Here is a 14,532-nt window from a genome sequence, read left to right as displayed (position 1 = left end):
AAATTCTTCTCGTCTCGAACGAGTTCAAGTACGGTGTGGAGGGTGGAAGAAGTTTGAAGGATAGCTAAGGTAGGTTCGAAGAGAACACTTAGGTATCCGGCTTACTGTTCTGAAAGTCAGGGAAGGTAGAGAAGGATCCGAAAGGCGCCTCTACCCCCAGATGAGGGAACAATGGCCAAGTTATGAAGGCAAGAGGAAGCTGGAATCGCCGAGACTCTTTGGCGATCAGAAGAAATTCAAGCGATGGCAAGAGTTAAGGCCCGTTTGATAAGGCAGATCAGGTGAGCTACGTCTTAAACTATTAGCTGGGATGAAACTCGTTGTTTGGAAAGTGGCTTCACGCTGAGGTTCGTTACCTTAAAGTTCACAAGTTGTTAGAATGCTATCGTTCGAAAGTTGATGGTTCGAAGCAGTTAGTGAACAGTCGCGCTCGCAGAGTTGCTAAGTCGATTTGCTCCAGGGTGGCGTCAAACCCAGCAGCGAGGATCTGGGCGGAGCTCAGCTCGAGCTCTTCAGTTTGCTTTTTCAGCCCCTCGGTTTGCTGTTCTAACTCATCAGCTCGTTTCTTTAGATTTTCAGTTGTCTCACGAGCTTGAAGGAGGTCTTCAGTAACCTTCTTGTTTTCCGCCTGCGCCTGGGCCAGCTCTGCGGCGATCTTCTCATTCTCCTTTCTAGCCTCGGCGAGCTTAACCATGGTGTCATCCCTCTCTTTTTCAACTTTTCCCAAGAGGACCTCCCGATCTACCGACCTCTTCTCAAGGCTCTCTACCTTAGCTGCATCTGCTTTGATCGATGCCTCCAGGTCAGCCACCTTGAGACGGTAGGGAACCAGTTTGCTCTCTAGCTCAATTTTCTCTTGAGCTAGGAGGTGCACCTTCTGGCGTAGATTGGTGGCCTCCTTGCGCGCCACCCTCAGCTCGGTGCTCATGGCGTCCTCCACCCGAGAATGCTCGATTTCGGCCATCATAAGGTTGCAGGACAACTTCTCCGCCTCGATCCTGATTAGGCGATTCTCCTCTTGGAGCACGGAGATGTCATCCTGAAGCTTTTGGCTGGAGCTCTCCACAGCTTTTGATATGATGGAGGGGAGGTCCTCTGCCATCATTCTGAGTTTGGCTGTGAAGGGTCCCTAGATCCCTTTAACCGCGAGGGGAAGGCTTGCAACCGCTGGTGGTGGAGGCGCTGAAGGAGCCTGGTGCTGGCTCTCACCACCGCCCTCTTGGATCGGTAAAGGTTGGGCTTCTTGGCGTGGTGGGGATGTAGGGGATTCAGTGATGATTATCGGCGAGTTGTGAGCACCCTCATCCCCGCCTGGTGCTGCTTCCGCGATTGAGGCTGTTGAAGGAGGACCCTCTCCAGCAGATACAAATGGGGTGGAGGCGCTCGGAGGGTTCTCCATAAAGTTGGGCTCAGTAGCCTCAACCACAGGAAATGCAGCCGCCAAGGGTACTGCTTGAACTGGCGGTGTGGGAGCTGGGGGAGAAGGCGGTGCTGGAGTTGGAGCTGGCGGAGAAGGCGGTGTTGGTGTTGGAAGAGGAGGTGGAGCAGGTGGTGAAGAAGGTGCCACCCTTCTCCTTTTGGTGATGAGGCCATCCTCAGTTGCCTCATCGTCCTCTTCTTCATCCTCATGGACCACCTGAGGAGTTTTCCTCTTTGGCTTCCTTAGGATGAGTTTCTTGCGTTGTTGGGTGGGCAAGGCTTCTGAAGGAGCTGGGCCTTGAGGGGGCGATCTGCCCTGAGCAGCGGCGATCTCCACCACTGAGTTGGGCACAGTTTGGGAGCCCGACGCCAACCCGTGGGCTCGGGCGAGCACCCTCAATTCAGCTAGTTTGCCTTTACCCAGCATGAGATCTGCATAATGCAAAAGTATACAGGTAAGCTCAAAGACAAAGGTAAACACATGAGTAAGTATGCAAATGAGACAAGCAAGTGGTGCAGGAAATAAAGGCCAAGTCTAGTGCGCAACAGACAAGACGCCCAGTAACAGATAACAGAGGTGCAGCACAGGGCAATAACTTAGATGTTGAGGTGAGCACTAACCTATGCGAGCCTCGAGTTGGCCCTCGAAGAACTCGAAGGAGATGATCGCAGAGGTGAGAAAGGTGATGTTAGCGGCTGCCACGCTCTTCCAGAAGAGGCACAGGTCCTTGTCCAAATCGCCCATGTTGTCAGGGCTTCTTGGCTTCCTGAAGCTTCCCTTGGAGTCCTTAGTTCCCTTGTTCATCCAGTACAAGGGAAAGCCGTCGAGCAGCGAAGCGTCCTGGTCATTTTGGCGCACTTGGACGAATTTACCTTTCCAATCCTTGTAAGATTGCTGGAAGATAGAGAGGATCGACCTCCCAGCAATTCCGTTCAGGCTCACCCAAAGGCGGTCTCCAGGGTTCTTGGCCTCGAACAGGAAAAGGAACACATCTACCGAGGCCGGTAGTCCCAAATGCGCACACACAATTTGGAACGCCCGCACGAACGCCCAGCTGTTGGGATGAAGCTGGGCGGCGGCGATGTCGAGCTCGGTTAAAAGTTCCCGTTCGAAACGGGTAAGGGGAAACCTGAGTTTCACCTTCTTGAAAAGGGTGGTATACACAAAGCAGAACAACTCGCCGTTGTTCCCTTTGTCATCTGCGCAGACTGGCACGTCGGGGGGCAAGGCAGCACCGTCAGTTTATCATCGTGCTCCTTGTGGAACGAAAGGTTGGGCTCGTCCCCTTTCTTGAATCGAAGCACCGCCAGAGCGGAGTTTACTGAAGAAGTCTCCTTCAGTAAAGTTGAAGTAGCCCATGGGTATAACTTCTTGTAGTCTGGGGAAGGGATGGAGGCACCTCCGGCGATGGGCGGAGTTGCCCGAGCAAGGTTGGGGTGAGAGGTTGCAGGCCTCTCAGCCTGGGAGGAGGAAGCACCAGGTGCTCGCGGTGGGTTATGAGTTTGAGATGGAGGGTTTCGTGACGAAGGAGGAGGATTCGCGGTGGTCTTTGTTCGAGCCATCGCGGGAACTGCAAAGGAAAAAGGAAAAGAAAGGTGAGCGAAGGTTGCAGGGGTCAACTCGATTGTGAAAGAAGGATGAAAAACGAACGAACGAAAGTTCGTTATGATGGAAGACGAAGCCCTAAGTTACGAGAAGGGAGAAGCAGAAGAAACAACCCACAACGTATGCACCAGGCAGTTAATGGATGATGCGAATCGGTTAAAATGCAGCAAATATCAACAGAAGAAGTAAACGGAGTACCTTTCGATGATCAGACGAACGCTGAAGGAAGTTGGGGGTTAAGAGAGTTGAAGAGCGTCGTGGGGTTTGCAGAGGAAACTCAGAGCGTTTGAGAAGGCAAAGAGATGATGGAACAGTAGAAATGAAATGGGTTTAAGGGTTTTTCAAACAATTTTTGGAAGCGTAAACAACAGCTAAATATAACCGTTGATGAAGCCACGTGTCGAGCGATTGGAAAGGTGTTTCGTGGAGCGTCAGGAAAGCAGAAAGTACGAACGTTTGGAATTCTGCGCCAGCGCCACGTAGACCGGTAGTGACGTGACTTCTTTAGTCTTTTCGCTTGACAAGTCTTCGCTTAAGACTGGGGGGCTTGTGTACCGTCCTGGTAGTCGGAAGTGATGACGTGGCATCGAGCTATTATGAAGGCGTGTTGAGCAGGGCCCATGGCTGGCAGAAGGGAAGGAAGTCGGGGGGCTCGTGTGGTCGCCAGTTATTAAGTTGGCATGCCCCGGTCTCTAGCATACCTAAACCGGCGGTCACCGGGTTTGAGATGAAGTCGCCAGATGCGAACCCACGACCACGTGGTGGTTAGAGATCGCCGAAACAAGGACATCGCCGAAGATGAAGTCAGATAGTCATTTCCTAGCTAGCCAGAGGATGAGGTCGGGAGACAGCTTACCTGAACATACACGGTGAAGCAAGTAAAGCAGATCATGAAGGCGGCCGGCGAGACCATAGGGAAGGTGTGTACGAAGGCACCCGAACTCGCCACTCAGAAGAGATCACGCTCCAAGGCAGCTATGCACTGAGCTGTGTTGTGCATAAGTAACTTAGCCAAAAGCTTGAAGAGTAAGAAGTGGCGCCCAAGTCAAGGATGCTCCAGATGGTGACACGTGTACAGCTGGATGCGAGCCACGTGTCCAGATGTGTAACTGTCAGGAGAGAGAAAAGTGCACAGGTATATAAGAGATTCTAACGAACTTCTGAGGTACGCACGTTTAGATTACTTCTTTACGCTTGTGAGTCTTGAGTACGCTGAGAGAGAATTTTGAACGGTTCCTTAGAGTTCTTGAGTTTTCTCTTAGTATTTGGTGGTTCAGTCGCTGACTTGGGCGTCGGAGCGTGATCGGCCGCAGCGGCGCCGTTCTGTCTTTTGCAGGTTCTAGAGGTGAATCGCGGTGAAGGACGGAGGCTAACACGGTGCAGAAGTCGATCCAGGTTTGACGAGGCAAGGTTCTTGCGTCCTGGTCAACAGGCAGGATCAACTTCCATTAATGTAAAACAAGCTCAGTACTACAACTCAACACATTAGGTTTTCAATGTCATGTTAGGGTTATTTTAAAAAATGAAAAGTTCAACAATGATGTTCCTTATTCCATTTTGAGTCACATTTAACTTTCACATTCCATTGTCGCCACCAACTCCACATCTTAAAAGAGGATTTTTGAGTTTTCCTTCAATTTGAAGATCCAACTCACTTTCCAACACGTGTTGTGCAACTTGAATTTTGACACTTAAAACTCTTTGCTTACCTCAGTCCTTGAAGTCATGCACAACTAGGTTCTCTCACTCTCCTTTGTTCTTTTATCTATCAATATTGTTAAGTTTCACTCATTTGAGTTGAAATATGATGTTGATATGTCTTATTTTGCAAACTATTTTTGTATTTTTTTTTATGTAATTTAATGTTTGATGCATTATGTATTTGAATTTTTAAATTTTTTATTTTTGAATTTAGTTTAATTTAAGGAACACTTTTTGAAGTATATTACACTTATTTTTAGTTATACTTTTGTAGGGGTGTTGCTAATCACATATAACCTGCGAGTTTTGTTGGACAAGCGCATTCTATTAAATTTGAAGCTTGTTTAAACTAGTACAAAAAATGGAAACAATGACGACTTATTAATGGTAGAATTAGTTGCCTAAACAAGAGGGAGATGAATTGTTTCTAAAAGATTTCCGCAAACATTGAAGGTAGAGTGAAAAACTATGAAGAATCAATTAATTGATTTTTTGCTCAACTTAATAAAATTTCAATTTTAAGTTTGTTTCCAGAAAATCAACCAGTTGTTTTCACGAAACAACCGATTGTTTATACCAGCAGAATGCAAAACAATTTTAAAACAGTATATGAGTGTAGGGATAGAGAAAATCACACAAGATGTTTATATTGGTTCATTCTTAACCAAGAGCTACATCCACTCCTCGACTAACCACTGAGAATTCACTATGTAATCAAACTTAGATTACAAAACACACCCACGAAGAGTGATGATCTTGAACCCCTCAAGAACACACACCACTCTTTAGCACCATACAGTTTCTAGAAAACACCTTTCTTGAAAATTCCTTAATACAGAAATACAATGTTTGAAGAAGAGGAATAGAATACACCTGGGTAAATCAAAGATTAAGGTTCAGAAGTACAAAACCCAATTCTATTCCACACACTTGAGATCCAAAGCTTTTGAAATATTGAAAACTGTTTTTGATTAATCTCTCTTTCTTAGTTTTTGCATAGGAGCGTAAAACAACCTTTATATACCCCAATCAAATGGTTAAAATAGTTAAATCAAAAACCAAAAGCAATTGGAATCATTTAAAACAGTTTAAACAACTTAATAGAATTCTATTAAAGTTTTCTTAAAAAATAACCAGTTGATTTATCGAAACAACCGGTTGATTCTGTTTGACAGTAAAGCCAAAACAAAGCTAATGGAATTCGCGATCGCCATTTTTTTTCGTAGTTGGCTCTTCATTCTACAGAAGCTTCTCTGCAATGGCATGACTAATCATTGATTAGCTATCAACTTTGTAATCTTTCCATTAATGGGAGTTTGTACATCGAAGCCGTAGAAGACGAATCCTTACGTGCTTCACGGAGGCAACCCTTTGCAAATCCCAAAGCCCCACTTAGTTCGGCTGGCAGCAATCACCACCACAGGAAAGGTGACGTAACTCCTGGAAACAGTCTCCGTTCTTCCTGTTCAATAGCCTGAGCTTGAAGCGCTTCCTGAAGAAGTCTCCGGCGCCGATGAGAGGGAGCAGGAGCGTGACCTCCACGTCAAGGAAGTTCTTCAAGCGGTCGTTTCCTCCGTAATCACGGACTAAGAACATTAGGGTTTTGTTGGCATGACGACAGGGGAAGAAGGCAACAACAACTATATTGGAGGAAGGGGAGGATGGCGATGCATGTGCGGCGAATTTGGATAAGAGGTTTGGGTTCTCTAAAGAGTTAACTAGTAGGTTGGACGTTGATGAATTAGTGGGTCGAGGGCATTTTGCGTATACTTGTTCTGCTAGGTTCAAGAAGGGTGTGCAATGGCTGTTAAGGTCATACCAAAAGCAAAGGTTAATTTTTCTTTATCTTCAATCTTGTACCGACCAGGTCATCAGGTGTGATGACGTATCTTGCACGTGCTCGGGTGGGGCGTGCTCAGTGGAACACGTAGGCTAGAAAAGATGAATGGTTCAGAAGTGGGCATAGTCGTCGATCGCTAAATTGGCGTTCTCCGATCTCTAGTGTGCGTAACCGGCGGTCACCAGAGTTACGTCACAATCGCCGTATGAGAGTGCTAGGAGATCAGATGATCAGATTTCGCTGGGGAATGCTAGGAGATCGGGTGGTTTACACGCCGCCACAAGGAGCACATCGCCGGATCTCCCAGTAAGCTTAGTTAAAGCTGTTGAAGGCTCAAAAGGGTAATTTCAAGCGTGTAAGTTCAGTAAGACGATTGTTGCACCAGCATGGGGCATGAAGGTCGAGTGGGTTGGGGGGAACACCTTGCTCATCAGCGACGGGATTCCCAGAGTGGACATTCATTGGTGGCAAGGTTTCCCCAGCTAGAACATGCACGGCGCAGCGATAAGAAAGGTGCCGCTTGCGACAAGGGGTATCACAGAGATGATGCACTTTGCTGCATCCGATACTCGCCTTGTCAGGTGGTGTTTCACAGCGCATTGTGCGCTAGCTTGCTCCTTGAGTAGAAGACTTAGTTGTGCGGCTGGTTACTACACAGAAATAACGTTCACGTTGCCCCAATCGAGATGACGACACGTGTAGGGTTGGATGTCACCAGTTACTCCAACCTAGATGATGACACGTGTAGGGTTGGGTGCAATAGAGAAATGACGCTCAAGTTGTCCTAGCTCAGATGGCGACACGTGTAGGGCTGGGTGCTACTTGCCATCCCAGCCCAGATGGCGACACGTGCAGGGCTGGATGTGAGCCACGCGTCCAAAAGCATAACGGCCTAGAGAGAGAATGATGTGAATGCAACAACAAGAATACATGATTCTTTGACATTCTTAGGAGCAACTTGAGTTGGTCATGAAATGGCACTTTACTTAGAATTGGATCAATGTTCTAATTCAAGAACTCACCAAGACTTTGCACCAAACCAAAGCTCATATGGAAGTCCATATATTGTCAAATGGAATCAGCAACAAAGAATGAAGAACAAAATTAAACAACCGAACAGAAATGAAAAGGAAAGCTACTGCACCGAACAGAAAAATGGAAACCAAGCTAGAAACACAAATTGTAATCGGTACTCATGAAAGGAAACACTAGAAACTAAGAAACTACCGAATGAAAATTGAAGAAATGAAAGAAGAACACTTATAGAAAGGAGGTTGCTGGATTTTGAGATTTGGAGAAGCCATTCACGCCACTTGGAGCCTTGTTCCAAGATAAGTGAAGGAGTGCCGCCACTTGAAGCTCACCATAGCTCACAAGATAAGGCAAAGCAAGAAGAAGACTCAAGACTCACAATTTCTCTCTAAATTTGAGTATAGTCTCTCTACTCTAAATTCCAAATCTGATTTGTACAAGGGCAGCACCTTTATTTATAGCCTATAAGGTGCTGAAATGCAAAGCCAAATGTGCCTCAAATGAGACTCAAATTCGGCGCCAACTAGTGCATGAAGGAAGTGTGACTTTCCTTCCTAGTTTGGCACCTCCTAACTCCTATCTACACTCCCCCCTAGCCTCCCTTACTACTTACACCTATTTATTACATCCGCACCCCTATTCTATAAAAGAAATAAGAAGAGCCATCTCATTATACTCTTGTCCCAAAGCTCTTGCCATGCTCCTAGTGATTCGTTGGGCTTGGGCCCCTTGTTGGGCTTGGACCCCTTGTTGGGCTTGGGCCCCTTGTTGGGCTTGGGCTTCATGGGCTTGAGCATCCTCTACTTGGTTTCCATTAGAGAAGAAACCTAGCTATAAAGGTAACCTTAACAGAATTTGCAGAGGTACGTTTTTCATACGGCTCATTCTGCTAGGGTTGTGTGCCTTTAGTACGGTCCTAAGATTGCTTTCTTACCTTTTGGTAATTGTGCCAACTTCCACATCTTGTTCTTCTTCAAAGATTGCATCTCTTCTTCCATCGCACCTTCTTGATTACCACTCTCTGAAATCAGAATGGCTTTTGGGTAAGTGGATGGAATGTCATCAACAACTAGAAGTGCATAGGCAACTGATCCTGCCTGTTGACCGGAGCGCTGGAGAATGCCTCGTCAAAGGATCGACGTGCGCGCCGCTTCTCACTTCCGTTCCTCCTCTGGATCTATCTCAAGAACCTGCAAAGAAACGATACGGCGCCGCTGCGGCCGATCGCACTCCGATGCTCAAGTCAGTGACGGTATCACCAAATACTAAGGACTGGAACCGTGCAAACCTCTCTCACAAACAGCTCTGTCACTCGCAAGCGTAAAGTGTGTGAACTGAACGTGCGTACCTTAGGAAATCTGTTAGGAACTCTTATATACCTGGTGATTTTCTCTCTCCTGGCAGTTACTGATTTGGACACGTGGCTCGTATCCAACCGTACACGTGCCATCATCTGGAGGCTCCCTGACTTGGCGCTACTTCTACTCTCATTTTGGCTAAGTTACCTATGCATGGTGCTGCCCAGTGCATAGCTAACTCAGGAGTGCGATCCCTACTGAAACTGGCGAGGTAGGGCCTTCATACACCTTCCCTGTGGTCTCGCCGGCCGCCTTCATAATCTGCTTCTCCTTTAACTTCGGCGATGTGCTTGTTCTGGCGATCTCCGACCGCCTGGTCGCCTGAGTCTGCATCTGGCGACTTCGTTCTCAACCTGTCGATCGCCTATTCTGGTAAGCTGGAGATCGGAACACGCCAACTTAACTATCGGCGACTACACGTGCCTCCCGACTTCCTTCCCAACTGTCAACCTGGCGCCTTGTCAACACGCCTACACTGTAACAGGATGCCACGTCATCGCATCCGACCACCAGGGCGGTACACAAGCCCCCCAGTCTTAAGCGAAGACTTGTCTAGCGAAAAGACTGAAAAAAGCCTTCGTTAACACCGGTCTACGTGGCATGGGCGCAGAATTCCAAGCGGTAGTACTTTCTGCTGCTCTGACGCTCCACCAAACTCTTCGCGCATCCTTCGACACGTGGCTCTCATCAACGGCCATCTTCATCTGCCGTTAGCGCTTCCCAAAACCGTTCGAAAACCCTTAAACCCCTTACGCTCCTACTGTTCCATCACTTTCTTCACACTTGCATACGCTCTCCCTCTCTTCTGCGAAAGCTCTCGACGTTCCTCGACGCTCTAGATCACCAACTCCCCTTAATATTCTCCCGATCATCGAAAGGTAACTACTTTCCTTTATCTGCTGGGTTTTCTTGCATTTTCACCGATTTGCATCATCCTATAACTGTCTGGTGCATACGTTGTGGGCTGTTTTTCCATTTCCCCTTCTGCGTGACTTAGGGCTTTGCCGATTGTCGCAACGAACTCACATTCGTTCGTCTTTCACCTTCCATTCATGATTGAGTCAGCCTTCGTAACCCTCCTGATCATTTTTCCTTCCTCCTTCGTTTGCAGTTGCTACCATGACTCGCACGAAGATCACCCCGAACCCCCCTCCGTCAGCGCGAAACCCCCCTTCACAAGCACACGACTCTTCGCAAGTCCGTGGTGCTCCCTCATTGCAGGCTGTGAGGCCAGCGTCTTCTCAAACCACTCTGGCCCAGGCGACTCCACCAAACGCTGGAGGAGCCCCCACCCCACTGCCAGACTTCAAGACGTTATACCCATGGGCTAACTCGACCCTCTTAAAGGAAACGTCGTCGGTGAACACCGCGGGAGCGGTTCTGCGATTGACCAATGGGGACGAGGCCTACCAATCATTCCACAAGGAGCACGATGAGAGAATGATGGTGCTGCCTTGCCCAACCACCCTGCCAGTGTGTGTTGATGATAAAGTGAGCGCCGACGGGCCCTTCTGCTTCGTCTACACCATTCTCTTCAAGAAAGTCAAACTCAGGTTCCCTCTTACTCGATTTGAGAGGGAACTCTTAACCGAGCTCAACATCGCCGCCGCCCAGCTTCACCCCAACAGCTGGGCGTTCGTCCGAGCTTTTGAGGTAACATGTGCCCACCTGGGGTTGCCTGCGTCAGTGGACGTATTTTTATTTCTGTTTGAGGCCAAACACCCAGGCGATCGCCTTTGGGTCAGTCTGAACGCCAATTGCTGGGAGATCCATCTTCACCATCTTCCAGCAGTCGTATAAGGATTGGAAGGGGAAGTTCATCCAGGTTCGCGCAAACGACAAAGACCCTTCCCTTCTCGACGGTTTCCCCTTGTACTGGGTGGACAAGGGGAAAAAAGAGTCCAAGAGCTGCTTCAGGAGGCCCAGAAGTCCTGACAGCATGGGAGCTTTGGACAGAGACCTTTGTCTCTTCTGGAAGAGGGTGGCAGATGCCCACATAACATTCCTGACCCCCACCCTGATTTCCTTCGAGTTCTTTGAGGATCAGTTGGAATTCCAAATAGGTTAGGACGCTACATCCTTGTCTTGACATGCTTCTGATATTGCTTCTGGGCGTCTTGTGCAATACACACAAGACTTTGGTTTTATCTTTTCCGCATATGCCTGCCTTTGCTGTTTTATTGTCTTGTATACTTACCCCATTCTCCTTTAAACTAACTTATGCACTTTCATTTCACGCAGATACCATGTTGGGTAAGAATATGCTCGCCGATCTAAAGGCGCTCGCCCGCAGCCACGGGTTGGCGACCGGCTCCCAGACGGTTCCCAACTCGGCGGTCGAGAAGGCCATTATCCAGGGGCGATCACCGCCTAAGGCGCCCGCCCAACGAAAGAAACTGGTCCTTAAGAGGCCAAAACGGAAAGCCCCCCAAGTTGTCCAAGAGGATGAGGAAGAGGACGACGAGGTCACGGAGGACGGCCTTGTCACAAAAAGGAAGAGGGTGGCACCACCTTCTCCACCTGCCCCACCCCCTCTTCCAGCTTCAACACCACCGTCAACACCTGCCCCTCCTCCCTCATCGCCAGCGCCAAGAGCCCCTTCACCACCAGTCCAAGCGGTTCCATTGGCCACTGCGCCACCTGCAACTGAGGCCCAAGAGCCAAACTTCTTAGAGGACCCCCCGAGCGCTTCTACTCCACATATATCAGCAGGAGGGGGCCCTCCTTCCAACACCTCAGCTGCAGGGGTCATTCCAATCGGGGATGAGGTCGCTCACACCTCTCCAATCCTAATCACCGAGTCCCCGATTGCGTCGCCGCGCCAAGAAGCAAACACCGAAAATATTGCTAAGGAAGGCGGCGACGAGAACCCTCAACAAGCCCCCCTGGCGCCTCTCCAAGCTGCAAATCTTTCCCTCGAGGTGACGAGGATGTGGGAACCTCTGACTGCGAAACTCAAAACTATTGCAGAGGATATCCCATCAATCATAACGAGAGCTGTGGAGAGCTCCACCAGGCGGCTACAGGATGACATCTACAACCTCAAGACCGAGAACAGCACAATGAAGGTCGAGGTGGAAAAGGTGTCATTCAGCCTAACGCTCGCGGAGATGGAACATTCTCGAGTGGAGGATGCCCTAAACACCGAGCTTAGGCTTGCGCGCAAGGAAGCTGTCGACCTTCGCCGCAAAGTCCACGAACTTGCCCAAGAAAAGGTCGAACTTGAAAGCAGAATCGTGCCTCTGCGTACCAAGGCGAGCAACCTGGAGGCTCAAATTCAAGCCAATGCCGACAAGGTACAGAAGCTGGAGCAGAGGTCGATCGACCGCGAGAAACTACTCGGGCAAGTAGAGAAAGCAAGAGACGACGCCATGGCTGATCTCTCCGAGGCCAACAAAGAGAAGGTGAAGATGGTTGCCGAGTTGGCCCAGGCTCAAACAGAATCTAAGAAGGTGGCTGACGACCTTCTCCAAGCTCAAGAGACCAACAAACAACTCCAAAAACAGGTCGAAGAGCTGGAGCAGCAGAACAAGGAGCTTAAGCAGCAAGTTGAAGGATTTCAAAAGCAAATCGAAGAACTTAAGCTAAGCTCTGCTCAGATTCTGGTTGCTGGGTTTGATGCCGCTCGAGAACAGTTTGCATGCCTCTTCCCTGATCTTGACCTTAGCATGGTGTCGTTAGACAACGAAGTGGTAGATGGGAAAGTCGTTCCCGCCGAAGGCTCAACCAACTCTACCCCATCTGCCTCTTTATGAATTCACTTGTATTTTATCTTGTAAAAACTCTTGCACATATATTTTGAACAGCCATTTACTTCAATAGCAAAATTTGGATATGTCTTCTGACTTCTCTTGAGTGCTTTACTTTCTTTGTATGTTTAACTCTGCTGCGTTTAACTTAACGATTTCGCAAACATGACCTTTGGCGTAACCGCTTCGAGCCAATTCGAACTTAACTAATAATCGCTTTAAACAACTTGTACCCCTGAGGCACTAACCTGATCGTAAGAAAAGTTCCAAGCAATGAACTGTGATTCAATCATTGGTTCAAACAACGTCCCACTTGACCCGCTTTATCAAACAAGTCTTTCAACCTTCTCGCCGTATTTGAACTTTCGCAATCACCTAGACCTCTTGGCGACACCAACTTTCCTTAGCCTCAGGCTTTGGCAGTCATCTCTTTATCTGAGGCAGAAATGCCCTTTAGGACCCTCCTTTACCTCCCCTGAACCTCAGAGCTAAAGACTGGCTGGCTAGGCGTTCTCTTCGAACCTACCCTAGCCACCCTTCAAGCTTCTTCCACCCTCTTCGCCATACCTGAACTCGTTCAAGATGAGAAGGATTTTATCTCGCCTATACTCGCGCACAGGCGAGAAGGTCTTTTACTCGCCTGAACTCGCTCATCGGCGAGAAGGACTTTAAACGGCCTTAACTCGCTCGACGGCGAGAAGGACTTTGTCAGGTGCCTCAACTTGCCCAGGGTGTACATCCCCTCCCCCCTGGATGCACTGAGGACCTTTCTTTTCTCACGCCTGCACTCGCTCGACGGCGAGGAGGTCTTTGATGGGCCTTAGTTCGCACAACGGCGATAAGGACTTTATCCGGTGCCTCAACTTGCCCAGGGCGTACATCTCCTCCCCCCTGGATGCACTGAGGACCTTTCTCGCCTGCGCCCGCTCAACGGCGAGGAGGTCTTTAACTTGCCTCTACGTTGCCCCGGGAGTTACATCTTCTCGCTCCCAGAAACACGGAGGACTTTTGCTCTTTCTCACCTGCACTCGCTCAACGGCGAGGAGGTCTTAAACTTGCCTCTACGTTGCCCCGGGAGTTACATCTTCTCGTTCCCAGAAACACGGAGGACTTTTTCTCTTTCTCGCCTGCACTCGCTCAACGGCGAGGAGGTCTTTAACTTGCCTCTACGTTGCCCCGGGAGTTACAACTTCTCGCTCCTAGAAACACGGAGGACTTTTTCTCTTTCTCGCCTGCACTCGCTCAACGGCGAGGAGGTCTTTAACTTGCCTCAAAACGTGCGAGGGCGTTGAGGTCTTCCATCTGGTGCCTCCGATCGCCGAAAAACGATGAGGACTTTAAAACCTTAACTGGCGCCTCAAATCGCCGAAAAACGATGAGGACTTTAAAAACTTACCTGGTGCCTCTAATCGCCGAAAAACGATGAGGACTTTAAAACTTTAGAAAGCATGCGACATATCTTCTCGTGCCTTAAATCATGTACGAATGGCAAGGTCTTTCTTCGAAACTTTTTGGAAATAACACATATGCAATCTGAAAACACCTTATACTTCGAAAACTCTTCTTTTATTGGGTGGCCTCATTAAAAACCCTCCTTAGGGAAAAAAGAGTGCCCCCTTAAAACTGTTTTTACAGAGACATTGCAATGTAATATTTGTGTTTGTCTTTACTTACAAAGCTCTTAGCTATAGTACAACTTCAGGTGTGTGGCGTTCCAGGTACGAGGAATCGCCCCCCCTCCAACGTCTCCAAGCGATAGGCTCCGTTCCCGAGTGCCTCGGTGATTCTGAACGGTCCAGTCCACTTGGGTGATAGCTTGTTCTCCAT

The 14,532-nt window shown here is 48.6% G+C and overlaps 1 protein-coding gene across 1 annotated transcript; it reads right to left on the bottom strand.

The window, feature by feature from the left end:
• Positions 1 to 382: 382 nt before the first annotated feature.
• On the bottom strand, positions 383 to 1,102 carry LOC137824931 (filament-like plant protein 1). The gene has a single exon (XM_068630606.1). The coding sequence runs from the start codon at positions 1,100 to 1,102 to the stop codon at positions 383 to 385; it is 720 nt and encodes a 239-aa protein (XP_068486707.1).
• Positions 1,103 to 14,532: the final 13,430 nt, after the last annotated feature.

Source organism: Phaseolus vulgaris, chromosome 8 (assembly GCF_000499845.2).
Source record: "Phaseolus vulgaris cultivar G19833 chromosome 8, P. vulgaris v2.0, whole genome shotgun sequence".
In the NCBI taxonomy this organism is placed as follows: domain Eukaryota; kingdom Viridiplantae; phylum Streptophyta; class Magnoliopsida; order Fabales; family Fabaceae; genus Phaseolus; species Phaseolus vulgaris.
This window is presented reverse-complemented; position numbering and strand designations above follow the sequence as displayed.

What these genes read in the sequence shown, in the direction of transcription:
- LOC137824931 (XM_068630606.1), bottom strand. Translation starts at nt 1,102, where the DNA reads ATGGCAGAGGACCTCCCCTCCATCATATCAAAAGCTGTGGAGAGCTCC.